Genomic DNA, 13,632 nt, shown 5'->3' on the forward strand with positions numbered 1-13,632 from the left:
AAGATCTTCTGTACAAAGTAATCTACCAAAGCATTATAGTCTACCTCTTCCATATGATTATATTTAGGTTTCCATGTCATAGACTTAACCATCATAAACAATTATCGTGATAGATTAATTGTTATTAATCTCAGAATAAAAATTCTTCCTTTCCTTGATAGCCTCTTTCTTATAATCATCAGGATTCATCTTATAACTCTCTTATCCTCGTCAACATTATATTTCCTCCAGTTCCTCTATGATCTACGTACATCTTTTTTCATTGTACTCATCTCCGAACAATACCAAGGTAATTTCTGTTTTCCTCGAGTCACCATTATAAACTTTTCAGGTTATCATAAATTTTCTTCACAGATGCAAACCAACCACTTGTTAACTCTTCCACATTCAAACTATGATAATCCTTATTGCTAGCTGCTTTATCGTATTCTTGATTAAATTCAGCAATCTCCACTTTGGAATGAATTTTCTTCTCTCTCATATTAAAACTTGTTTTTCCACCCTTCACTTGAAACTTCTCTGTAACTGCACTATGATCTGATCACAAAACTACAATCCTCCTTAAGTCTATTACTATTTGCTTTCTGCGCATTTCCTCCAAATATAGTAATAAATCTATTGTGTGGGCCCCCACGATGAGTAAGACCTTGTATCATTTGCTTAATTTCTAATGCCTTCATCAAATCTAATAATTGGGCTTCTACTGGTGAATTACCATTATCTGCCTGAATATTAAAATCCCCCACTAAAATAATGTTTTGCTTATTAATTAATAAACTTGCCAATGCATCAAAAATCTTTAATCTTTTTGCTGCTGATAAAGCTGGAGGAGCATATAGTAATCCAATTTCAATATCCCACCCCTTCACTAACAGAGCCTCCAATCCCTCAAAGTTCAAAGGATTTCCATCAATTTCATATAACTTCTTATAGAAAATTAATAACCCTCCTCCTCACTTACCCTCTCTACCTGCCCAAATCTTCATCTGTATGCCCCGATTTAGTAATCAACAACCATGTAAAGACTAGTGGTGGAACGACCTATTAAATAGATCCTTGGAAATGGGACTGCTACTACAGGATTAGAGAATGTTAACTACAGAGGTGAATAGTTATGCTAGCTTGGATCTAGCAAGATAAGTGCAAACACCTTCACAAATGGACATGTTCGCTGGCAGAAAACAAACTGGGCACTGAAAGTACCTTTATATTCCACAATGATACAAGTATCCATTTCAGGATGAATCCCATCCATCAGTATCATAAATCTGAGGAATTTGTCCACCTAGAATTACATAAAAAGTCAAACGTCATTCTCTGTTCACCCAACTTTTAAATATTGCAACAGGACAGATGTAAAATAAAAAGACATTAAGACCTGTATTCTTCACAATCTGGAGGTGTAACACCCTCAAGCTCACAGGACAAAATCTCCATGGGACAGAGCCAAATATCTCCCATGTTATCCAGAAGACCTTTTATGCACCTGAACAAAAAAAAATGCTGCAGGCTGAATATCTCCAGATTTTCAATCAATCAATTATGCAGTTTGGGAATTTTGCAGAATACAGGTCTTAGCAAGCAGATTTCTAGCAAAAGAGTTACCAAAAGTTAATAAGGTTTTCTTAGCATAAATTGTAAGCAATAAGGAGAAGAGGCTGTTGAAATGAAAATGCCTGGGACCCCAAATAAGAAAAAGTAAAGGTAAAAGATATATTAGTCAGAGAAGTATCAGCTTGAAGCCTCTGGATGAATTTTGTTAAATATATTTGAATATCTGACCTGTTGCCAAACTCCAAATGGAACAACATTAATGTTTGTTAGCTTTACACCACTTTGCTGAAGGTACCAAAACACTGGCCTTTCAGTTTTTCCAACATAGATTGGGACATCCGGTCTTTTCTCTGCAAGTTTCTTTAGTGTGGGGTAACTGGGGAGTAAGATATAAAGAGAGGGAATGAAACAGAAATCGCCATGGTCTGAATTCTACCTCCGTTTCTGAGGCTAGCGCTGGCGATATTCAGCTGGGTGGCTCCACAGAGACTATTTCCTATACGTGTGTGTATGTATACATATAAATAAACAAATATACGCATACACAGACATATTCAGTCACTGGCCAGAACGCACAGTTAGCTGGATAACCTTAGGTCAGCTCTTTGGTGTGATCAGAGTTAACCAGATAGATTATTCGGCTAACTGATAGTAAGAGTTAGCTGCATAACTTATCCAGATAACTCCTTCCAGAAATGCCCCAGGATGTCCCTATATCACCCAGCTAAATTGAAACTAGATAATGAGATACTCAGCTAAAGTTAAAGCCAGATAAGTGTCAGATATCCGGCTAAATGCCTCCGAATATGGACCCCCACTGTGCTTTGCAAGTCTTCATGCCCTTGTTCATTTTTCACTCTGCTGTCTAAAAAATAGAAATTAAAATGCATTAAAGTAGGAGTTTGTTTCACCGACTACACAATGCACTCTACACGTTTGTCATAGGCGTCGGAATGGGGAGGGGGCCACAAGAGTCATGGCCCCCTCCCCGACTTTGGGCAGGGCTTCTTCTATGTAAAAAAAACCAACCAGCAGCTCTTGATTGCTGCACCAGTCGGAAGACACCAGGCAACGGCTCCCCCCCCAACCTTGGCCCTGCCCTTTCTGCTTCCCTGTGCTCCTCCCCACTCTGAACAACGTCCTCATGACGGAATTCACAAGACTCGTAACCTCCGCCACAAGCAAGCTGCTCAGAAGGGGAAGATTACCACACGGCGGACCTGCTGAGTGCTGCCACTGCGGCCTGCCGCAGCACATCTACAAAACCCCAGGAGTCTCATCTGCTGCCAGTACACCTACGTGGCTGTGACCCATCAACTATCCTTCCCCCACCCCCCCCTGCCTACTCCAGACTGGAGATGCACAGAGGTGAGCTGGATGTCGGGGCAGAGGATGACGAGGAGAGATAGAGAGCAGGGGGCTGAGGCAGGAGGAGAGAGGAGCAAGAGGAGGGGGGTGGGGTGGGAGCAGGGGAGTGAGGCTGGAGGCAGAGGAAGAGAGCAAACGGAGGGGATGAGGGAAGCGAGGAGGAGGAGGCTAAGTGAGAGGTTGGGGGAGGGAGCTGAAGTGAGAGCAGGTGCTGGGGGGAGAGAGGATTTAGGGCTGGGGAAGAAATTAAGGGTGGGGTGGGGGAGAAGAGGGCTAGAAAGAAAGAACATAAGGGGGTGGGGGTGGAGGGAGAGAGGAGGGGGTGAAAAGAAAAGGCAGGGACTGGGAGAGAGATGGGGCGCTGAAGAGTGAAGAGAAGGGAGGAAAGAGGAGGAGGGAGCTGAAGGGAGAGAAGACAGGCCTCATCGTTTTTCTGCAGAATATTCTTATTGGTGCCATTGAGGCTTTATTTTGTGGAGAGGGCTGGGTATTATATTGGGGCTGTTGAGTTCGCATTGTTTGAGACTGCTGAGTCCTCAGCATTATTCTTGTGGAGGAGGGGTGTTATGTAATATAAGAGCCCCCACTGCCCACAAGAACAATGACTGGGGTACCAGCTTAATACAGGAGGAAAAGCATTTCTGTTTCTAGGGCTCCAATGTTGTATTGAGGTTATTATTTCAAGCTTTGTCTGCATATTTTTTTCTAATTTGTGATCACTTATTTTGTATTTGGGAAGGGTCATTTTGTATTTGTGATTGAGATGAGTCTGCATTTTCTGTGTAGGGATCTGTAGTAGTCCAGCTTGTGCTGTTTTCCAGTCTGCACCTCCCAATTGGAAGATGTTTTGATGTTCTAGAGAATGTGGCAGTTTTTTCAGGGCTTTTCTACTTGACAGAACTCACCAAGAGAGTGTCTTGCCTAGGTGTTACTAGTGATGTCAGATTTCAAGGAGATTATTCAAGTGGAAGGGTCCCTGAGGGAGTTTGGTATGGTGAGTTGTTCAGGGGAAATGCTCTACACCCATTGTTTAGAAGTAGGGTAGGTGGGTATCTCTGGATGGAGAATATATATATTTACATATATTTATATATTGCGTTTGTGTTGACCATAACATGATAAGAATGAACTTTACTTACATGCCAGAGTATGTTGGGTATGGTCTCAATCTCTCAAATTTACGGCTAGTGATCTTCTTAAAATATACATTGGCCAAACTGCTTTTTTCTGAAGCTTGTATGGTGTAAATACATATATGCAGCATATCGGGGTGAGCTTAGTAAATAGGTACACCCTAGAGGAAGGCAGGCTAGTGGAACTATGGTAGAGAGTTAAGTTCCTCTTAGGTATCAATGCACAGGAGTCAGGCCTCTCAATGGAAAGGAGGCTCTGCAACAAGGGGTCATGGGATGAGGGTGTCGGGTGAAAGGGGGTAGACTGAGGAGTAATCTAAGTAAGTATTGTTACAGAGAGGGTGGTGAATGAGACACAATGACAGTATCTGAATTCAAGAAAGCATGGGACATACACAAGGGATCTCTGAGGAAGTGATAGGGAATGGTAGATTGTGGATGGGCAGATCAGATAGGCCATAGAGTATTTTTCTGCCATCATTCTGTTTCTTTTTAATCAGGCAAGTGGTGCCTAAAGAATTAGGCCAGCTCCTGTATCTTTAAGCCATGTTTTCTTGATCTTTGATTACTTCTCTTGGGCCTTAATGATCTTTTCTCTCTCCACATATAGTACAGAATATTCGCTTAGTATTGATACTTCTAGCTGTAATGCTGGGTTTTCGTTTTCTTCTTTACCGTTATCTTTGGTTGTCTGATATCAAGTATTTTATTGGTTGGTCTGGGAAATAAATAATTATACTCTATGATTTATGCAAAAAATGTACGTAAGAGAGAATGATTAACTGTAAACATAACGTAATAAATTGTCAGTGAAAACAGGGGGGTGGAGTTGGGGGCAGAGCTTGGCTGCCCCCCCCAACCAAAAATGAATTCCATTGCCCCTGACATTCATCATGAAAGAACAATTATAGAAATATTCCACAAGTTTAAAGAGACAAAGCCAACATGGATTTAGCCAAGGAAAGCCTTACCTGACCGATCTGCTATATTTTTTTGAAGGCGTGAATAAACGTTTGGATAAAGGTGAGCCAGTGTTTTCACTTTACAATGATGGACCTCACAGTGCCCCAAGGGATATCCAAACGCACTGAAATTTTCTTATAACCTTCCCCCAATCCGTGTCTTAGAATAAGGTAATCCCGGAGTTCTTTTGGCAGCTCCTTGGTCGGCATGTTTTAACCTTTACTTCAAAATTCATTTCATGCAACAGAAACAGCTCGATTCTTCATCCAGGAGTATCTGGATCAGCTCAGCTACTGGACCCAGGCAGGCTATATTTAACTTATTATGGACGTCATTAAGGCAATTTTCTGAAGAAGAGCTAATTTGGGTTTGCTATGACAAAGGCTGTGAAGATTTATGCAACCAGGAGTTTTTGGTTACCTCTAGAATATTTCGATAATTGTTCTTTCATGATGAAAGTGTAGAGTACAATGGTGTGAGGCTTTTACAAAGCACTGTGGGGCAAATTTTAAAAGGGTTACGCACGTAAATCCTCAGGATTTATGCGCGTAACTGCTCCTGTGCGAGCCGAAATCGGAGCGGCCTCGGAGGGAATTTTCCTTTCCCCCTCCACTTTCCCTTCCCTTCCCCTACCTCCCCCGCCCTTTCCCCCTACCTTTGATGATTTCTTGTTTTTGTTTTAAAACTTACTACAGCCCTGGGGCTGTAGTAAGTTGCGCGTGCCGGCCGACTGTCGGCGCACGATCCCCAGCCCAGCAGCTGTGCGGAGGCCTCTGGCCCTGCCCCATCCCCAGCCCTTTTATAAAGCCCCGGGACTTACATGCGTCCCAGGGCTTTATACGCACCGCTGGGCCTTTTAAAAATAGGCTCTGCGCGTGTAACCCCTGTACGCGCGTAAATCCTCCGGGATTTACGCACGTAGGGCTTTTAAAATCTGCCCCATAGGTTTTAAAATCTAGCCCTGTGTGCTCAGATATTCATGATGAATATTTACTTTGTGGGGTTTTTTTTTTTTTGTTTTAACTTTGATATTTATATATTTTGAATAGAATCCACCCAGACCTGCATGTCCTGGATTGGATGGAACATAAAAAAATGTAAACAAACAGATCGATAAATAAACATGCAGGCACAGACACAGATATATTTTCTTGCAGAAATTTGCAGGTTGGAGGTTTATCATGTTAATTTGCAGTGATCACCTGCCAAAAAGTGGGCAAGAACTGAAAGACAGTTTCAATATAATGTCACATTTCTGTGTGCTTATCCACTTGTTTTTATTCTATTACCGTTTTTGTCAGTACTACTTCCTCTGGAAAGGCATTCCAGGCATCCACCACACTTTCTTTAAAAAAAAAACAAACTTCCTGATATTGTTTCCGAGTCTACCCCTTTGCAGTTTCACATCATGACCCCTAGTTTTATCATTCCCTTTCTAGTGGAAAAGGTTTGTGAATTAATACCTTTCAATGATTTAAATGTCTGCATCATATTCTCTGCCTCTGCTCTCTTCCAGCGTGTACATATTGAAGAGAATAGCTCATGAAAGTACCCAGATGCACTCAAACCACAGATCTCATGTTCCACTTGGGTGCCCAGATCTGTACAATCATCCACATACAATGTGAATATTGGCATATTTAAATTGCAGTACAGTCAGTAATGTAAAGGCTGTGTGGGAAGCTTAATGTAAGCTTAGGCATCCAGCACTGCCAGTCTTACAGCAGTACTGGAGGTGCTCAGATTGGGCAGAGGGTTCCTTGCGCCCGGCAATAAAAAAGAAGGCACTGGGGGGTGGGGAGGGTCAGTGGGAAAGTGGGGATCTGCGCTATTTCTCTTCTTTGCTGGAGGGTGGAAGGGAAGGGAAGGGAGGGGAGCAGGCTGCTTGTGAAAATGTTAAATAAAACCAGGCCAGGGAACCTCTGCTCCCAAAAAACATTTTTGGGCCGAGAAGAGATCAGTCTGATAAGGCCTTCATAAGATAAATATCTAAATAAATAAATATGGGGGGGGGGGGGGGTGTGAAGGGAGGAGATTGTTCCGGATGCCCTTACATTTGAAAGCTTTTTCATTGTTATGCCAGTGCTTCTTAGCTGGATATCATTTAAAGATATCTGGTTAAGCAGCAGGTTATCCGGCCACACATGGCCCAATAACTTTAGACCTGCTTCTGAGCAGGTCTGAAGTTTTTTTGGCTAACCTAGCTGGATATATGCAATATTTAGTAGAGATGTGAATCGTGTGATCAATCGTCTTAACGATCGATTTTGGCTGGGTGGGGGGGAGGGAATCTGATCGTCGCGGTTTTGTTTTTATAAAAATTGTTTAAATCGTAAATCGGGGGAGGGCGGGAAAACCGGCACACTAAAACAACCCTAAAACCCACCCCGACCCTTTAAAATAAATCCCCCACCCTCCCGAACCCCCCCCCCCAAAATGTTTTAAATTACCTAGGGTCCAGTGGGGGGTCCTGGTGTGATCTTCCACTCTCGGGCCACGTTCCTGTCCCCCGACGTCACGAGCGCAGGAGATCGCTCCCGGACCCCTGCTGGACCCCCAGGGACTTTTGGCCAGCTTGGGGGGGCCTCCTGTCCCCCACAAGACTTGCCAAAAGTCCAGTGGGGGTCCGGGAGCAACCTCCTGCACTCGGGCCGTATTGCAAAATGGCACCGGCCGTATGGCCGTATGGTGCCTCTAACGATTTTTGACGATTTAAAATATATCGGACGATTTTTTAAATCGTCAAAAAACGATTTACATCCCTAATATTTAGCTAAGTTAGCCAAATAATTCGACCCCTCCCTAGAACACCCCTGAAACGTCCCTTTTTTATCCAGCTAAGTTATAGCTGGATATTTACTTATTATCTGACTATAGTTTAGCCTGATAAGTGGCTGAATATGCCACATTTACTATTTAGACGGATAACTTTTGAGTTGTCCGTCTAAATAGCTTTTGAATTCGGGCCTCTAGATTCTTACGTTAATGATGCTAGTGTCCTGCTAGCATTGATATATGACTATTTTGTTAAAGCCATGGAACTAAAAAAAATGTTTTTTAAATAAGTTATAATATAGGGTGCAATAATTTTGATTTACCGTATTCTTTCAGATTTGATTTTCATTTCTGACAGTAAAACAAAAAGTTTAATGTTATTGAAAAAGCCTTTTTCTTAGCCATATATTCTGTCACTGGTTTACTTAAATCAGGATGCTGGCTCCTTTGCTTTCTGTCATTACAACCTTTTAAACTTTTAAACTAAAGTGAAATCTTCTTTTCCACCATAGACTAGTCTATGTTTCAGGGTTCAAATTTATAAATAGGCATTTACAAACTTTCTCACTCAGTTTTTCAGCTACAATACTAAACGTAAGTGATTTTCTAAAAATGTGTGTATCTAGAATGCTATATATATCACTATAGCATCCAGTAAAAAGTTGCCAGATCACCAGTGGTCCTGATTTGCAATATTTCCAGAGAGAGAAACAAGGGCACCAATGTATTCCGTGGGGGTCCTGTGAAAGACAGGATGTGATGTCACAAACTGACACTACATGGGATCGTTTCTATAGCGACAGATACCTGAGATGATCAGAATGCATATGGCTAATGTAAATGAGATCAGCGTGGCAAAGTCTTTCCAGCCAGTCATGTGGTGGCTCATGCAGTAACCACCAGCCTCGGGCAAAAGCAGGTCCAATAATCCAAGGATCAAACACAATTCGCTTGTCTCCAAATCTGAGATCCATGCATGCATGAGTGATATATGTAACCTGTAAATATAAATAGGCATTAACGAGAGGGACACTATTTTTTTCATCTACTGAAATCATTTATTCTTTCTTTCGGTAAATTCAGAGTAAAAATAATATTGTAGAATCACTAGATCTCCTTTATAGTCCTAAAAATATAAGATTAGTTGTCTCATTTCATCCACTAATAAAATAAATTACAAATAACTGAAACCTATTTATGATGTGCATGTGTAGTTATTGTTTTGTACAGCTAAGGAATAACATAAGAACATAAGAAAATGCCATACTGGGTCAGACCAAGGGTCCATCAATCCCAGCATCCTGTTTCCAACAGTGGCCAGGCCACAAGAACCTGGCAAGTACCCAAAAACTAAGTCTATTCCATGTTACCATTGCCAATGGCAGTGGCTATTCTCGGGGAGGCAGATTTTATAAATCTGCGCACACGCATACTTTTGTTTGCGCACCAGGCGTGAACAAGAGTACACGGGATTTCAATAGATACGCGTGTAGCCGCACGTATCCATTAAAATCCAGGGTCGGCGCGCGCAAGGCTGCCCAAAATCGGCAGCCTGCGCGTGCCGAGCCGCGCAGCCTGCCTCCGTTCCCTCCGAGGCCGCTCTGAAATCGGAGCGGCCTCGGAGGGAACTTTCCTTCGCCCTCCCTTCCCCTACCTAACCCACCCCCTCCGGCCCTATCTAAACCCCCCCTACCTTGTCGGCAAAGTGATAGGAGTATACTAGCATCCACCTGGACAAAATAGTCAGACAGATGATGAAATGCTAAGAGAAATCAGGGAAGCAAACCAATCTGGCAGTGCAATAACAATGGGAGATTTCAATTACCCCAATATTGACTGGGTAAATGTAACATCAGGACTTGCTAGAGACATAAAGTTCCTGGATGTAATAAATGACTGCTTCATGGAGCAATTGGTTCAGGAACCAACAAGAGAGGGAGCTATTCTTAGTGGAATGCAGGATTTGGTGAGAGAGGTAACAGTGGTGGGGCCACTTGGCAACAGTGATCATAACATGATCAAATTTAAACTAATAACTGGAAGGCGGACAATAAGTAAATCTGCAGCTCTAACACTAAACTTTCAAAAGGGAAACTTTGATAAAATGAGGAAAATAGTTAGAAATAAACTGAAAGGTGCAGCTGCAAAGGTTAAAAGTGTTCAACAGGTATGGACATTGTTTAAAAATGCAATCCTAGAGGCGCAGTCCATATGTATTCCACACATTAAGAAAGGTGGAAGGAAGGCAAACGATTACCGTCATGGTTAAAAGGTGAGGTGAAAGAGGCTATTTTAGATTAAAAAAAACATCCTTCAAAAATTGGAAGAAGGATCCATCTGAAGAAAATAGGATAAAACATAAGCATTGTCAAGTTAAGTGTAAAACATTGATAAGACAGTCAAAGAGAGAATTTGAAACAAAATTGGCCATAGAGGCAAAAACTCATAATAAAATCTCTTTTAAATATATCCAAAGCAAGAAACCTGTGAGGGAATCAGTTGGACCATTAGATGACCGAGGGGTTAAAGGGGCTCTTAGAGAAGATAAGGCCATTGCAGAAAAACTAAATGAATTCTTTGCTTCAGTGTTTACTAATGAGGATGTTGGGGAGATACCAGTTCCAGAGGTTTTCAGGGGCGATGAGTCAGACGAACTGAACAAAATCACTGTGAACCTGGAAGATGTAGTAGGCCAGATGGTTTTCAGGGGCGATGAGTCAGACGAACTGAACAAAATCACTGTGAACCTGGAAGATGAAGTAGGCCAGATGGTTTTCAGGGGCGATGAGTCAGACGAACTGAACAAAATCACTGTAAACCTGGAAGATGTAGTAGGCCAGATTGACAAACTAAAGAGTAGCAAATCACCTGGACTGGATGGTATGCATCCTAGGGTATTGAAGGAACTAAAAAATGAAATTTCTGATCTATTAGTTAAAATTTGTAACCTATCATTAAAATCATTCATTGTACCTGAAGACTGGAGTTTGGCTAATATAACCCCAATATTTAAAAAGTCTCCAGTGGCGATCCAGGTAACTATAGATCAGTGAGCCTGACTTCAGTGCCGGGACAAATAGTGGAAACTATTCTCAAGATCAAAATCGAAGAGCATATAGAAAGATATGGTTTAATGGAACACAGTCAACATGGATTTACCCAAGGGAAGTCTTGCCTAACAAATCTGCTTCGTTTTTTTGAAGGGGTTAATAAACATGTGGATAAAGGTGAACCAGTAGATGTAGTGTATTTGGATTTTCAGGCGTTTGACATGAGAGACTTCTAAGAAAACTAAAAAGTCATGGGATAGGAGGCAATGTCCTTTCGTGGATTACAAACTGGTTAAAAGACAAGAAACAGAGAGTAGGATTAAATGGTCAATTTTCTCAGTGAAAAAGGGTAAACAGTAGAGTGCCTCAGGGATCTGTACTTGGACTGGTGCTTTTCAATATATATATAAATGATCTGGAAAGGAACACGACAAGTGAGGTTATCAAATTTGCAGATGATGCAAAATTATTCAGAGTAGTTAAATCACAAGCGGATTGTGATACATTACAGGAGGACCTTGCAAGACTGGAAAATTGGGCATCCAAATGGCAGATGAAATTTAATGTGGACAAGTGCAAGGTGTTGCATATAGGGAAAAATAACCCTTGCTGTAGTTACACGATGTTAGGTTCCATAGTAGGAGCTACCACCCAGGAAAAAGATCTAGGCATCATAGTGGATAATATTTTAAAATCGACAGCTCAGTGTGCTGCAGCAGTCAAAAAAACAAACAGAATGTTAGGAATTATTAGGAAGGGAATGGTTAATAAAATGGAAAAAGTCATAATGACTCTATATTGCTCCATGGTGAGCCCGCACCTTGAATACTGTATACAATTCTGGTCGCCGCATCTCAAAAAAGATATAGTTGTGATGGAGAAGGTACAGAGAAAGGCAACCAAAATGATAAAGGGGATGGAACAGCTCCCCTATGAGGAAAGGCTGAAGAGGTTAGAGCTGTTCAGCTTGGAGAAGAGAGGGGGGATATGATAGAGGTCTTTAAGATCATGAGAGATCTTGAACGAGTAGATGTTAATTGGTTATTTACACTTTCGAATAATAGAAGGACTAGGGGGCATTCCATGAAGTTAGCAAGTAGCACATTTAAGACTAATCGGAGAAAATTCTTTTTCACTCAACGCACACTAAAGCTCTGGAATTTGTTGCCAGAGAATGTGGTTAGTGCAGTTAGTATAGCTGGGTTCAAAGAAGGTTTGGATAAGTTCTTGGAGGAGAAGTCCATTAATGGCTATTAATCAAGTTTACTTAGAGAATAGCCACTGCTATTAATTGCATCAGTAGCATGGGATCTTCTTAGTGTTTGGGTAATTGCCAGGTTCTTGTGGCCTGGTTTGGCCTCTGTTGGAAACAGGATGCTGGGCTTGATGGACCCTTGGTCTGACCCAGCTTGGCAATTTCTTATGTTATTATGTTCTTATTTAGAGAAGCCCACTGAAGGCCTGGGCCTTTCCAAAGCCCAGGGAATGGGGAATGTTCTCTGGGCTGAAAACACTCAGTTTTTAGGGAAGATCTTCCCAACAAAGGTGGTGACCCGTTGCAGCGGATTCCTGCAGTTATTTAAGTTGGTGAAGAAGATTTGTTTTACAACATATGGGAGGAAGTGTTTTTCTGGACCTCTAAATGTCCACCAAGGGGACTGGAAAGAACTGCAGTCTACAAGGATTCTTATTTATTTATTTGAAACTTTTTATATACCAGTATTAGTATGCATACATCATACCGGTTCACATTGTAACTAAAGGCAGAAATTACAATCAACAGGGAGGGGAAACAAGGAGGATTATACATAGAGCAGGGGGCATAGAAATTAAAGCATTAAAAACTGTAACGGGCTATTTACAGGACTATATACAAATTTAAGCAGTCTGATTCATCTGATTCACCAGGAATCCCACCAGAAGATCAATATTGTGAGTAAAGGATCTACATTCAAAAGAGAACACCCATCTGGCATCCACAAAGAGCCCTGAGGGATGGAGACATTAGCTCCGTACCAAGATTTATTTTTGTGCCATCGGGCAGGGTTTCCTGTCCATTCAAGGGAGCCTAGCCCAGAGGGACCACTGCACAACCTAATCCAGAAGTATGGATGGATTCATGGCCTAATAAAGACTAATGCACAAATATGGGAGAAAAGGTCTGTAATTAAAAGAGAAACTGCAAAGATAGTGGTGTGTGATTTACTATATTAATTGTGTCATTCAACAAAACTATATTAGTAAAACATTATTTTGGACACTGCCTATATGGTCCAAGTGTGGTTTGTTTGGCACCCAGCACACTGCACACAGCAGAAAGAGGAAGCTCCTTCACAGCTTACTAGTCACCCCGTACTGGGACTGGATAGGACTCCTTTCCACCCCTAGTCCAAAGGACCTACATTTTGGGATGGGCGGAGAAGTAAAAGCTAGCCGGTGTCCCTTCCCCAAAGAACTTACAAAAACGTTATGTCCCCCTCCATATAGGACTTTGAGGAGGGGTTTCATAGATGGCACCCAATGTGGGCCATAAAGTAAGGGGTGTGAAGACAGCCAGAATCAACGTGGGAATTTCCGCAATACAGCTTGTTTGATGAATCAGACTTTCTTAATATAAATCGAACTTTACCAAAATGGCTGCCATTCCCACTGAAATCTCTGCTTCTGTCAAAGTATTCAGTAGCAAATAAATGTTTCCCAAAAGAGGGGAAAGTCAGTGAATCTGTGACGTCATTGGCCAGAATGACGCAGGTACATGAGCACGACATCATCATACCAGTGCGCTAGCA

The 13,632-nt window shown here is 41.8% G+C and overlaps 1 protein-coding gene across 1 annotated transcript in view; it reads right to left on the minus strand.

The window, feature by feature from the left end:
- LOC115085142 (cytidine monophosphate-N-acetylneuraminic acid hydroxylase-like) overlaps positions 1-13,632 on the minus strand; it is a 266,549-nt gene that overhangs the window by 113,039 nt on the left and 139,878 nt on the right. Inside the window, 3 exon segments of the mRNA XM_029590791.1 lie at positions 1,204-1,285; positions 1,783-1,930; positions 8,601-8,791. Coding sequence (XP_029446651.1) covers positions 1,204-1,285; positions 1,783-1,930; positions 8,601-8,791 — 421 coding nt within the window.

The sequence above is a fragment of the Rhinatrema bivittatum genome, chromosome 2 (assembly GCF_901001135.1).
Source record: "Rhinatrema bivittatum chromosome 2, aRhiBiv1.1, whole genome shotgun sequence".
Lineage (NCBI taxonomy): Eukaryota > Metazoa > Chordata > Amphibia > Gymnophiona > Rhinatrematidae > Rhinatrema > Rhinatrema bivittatum.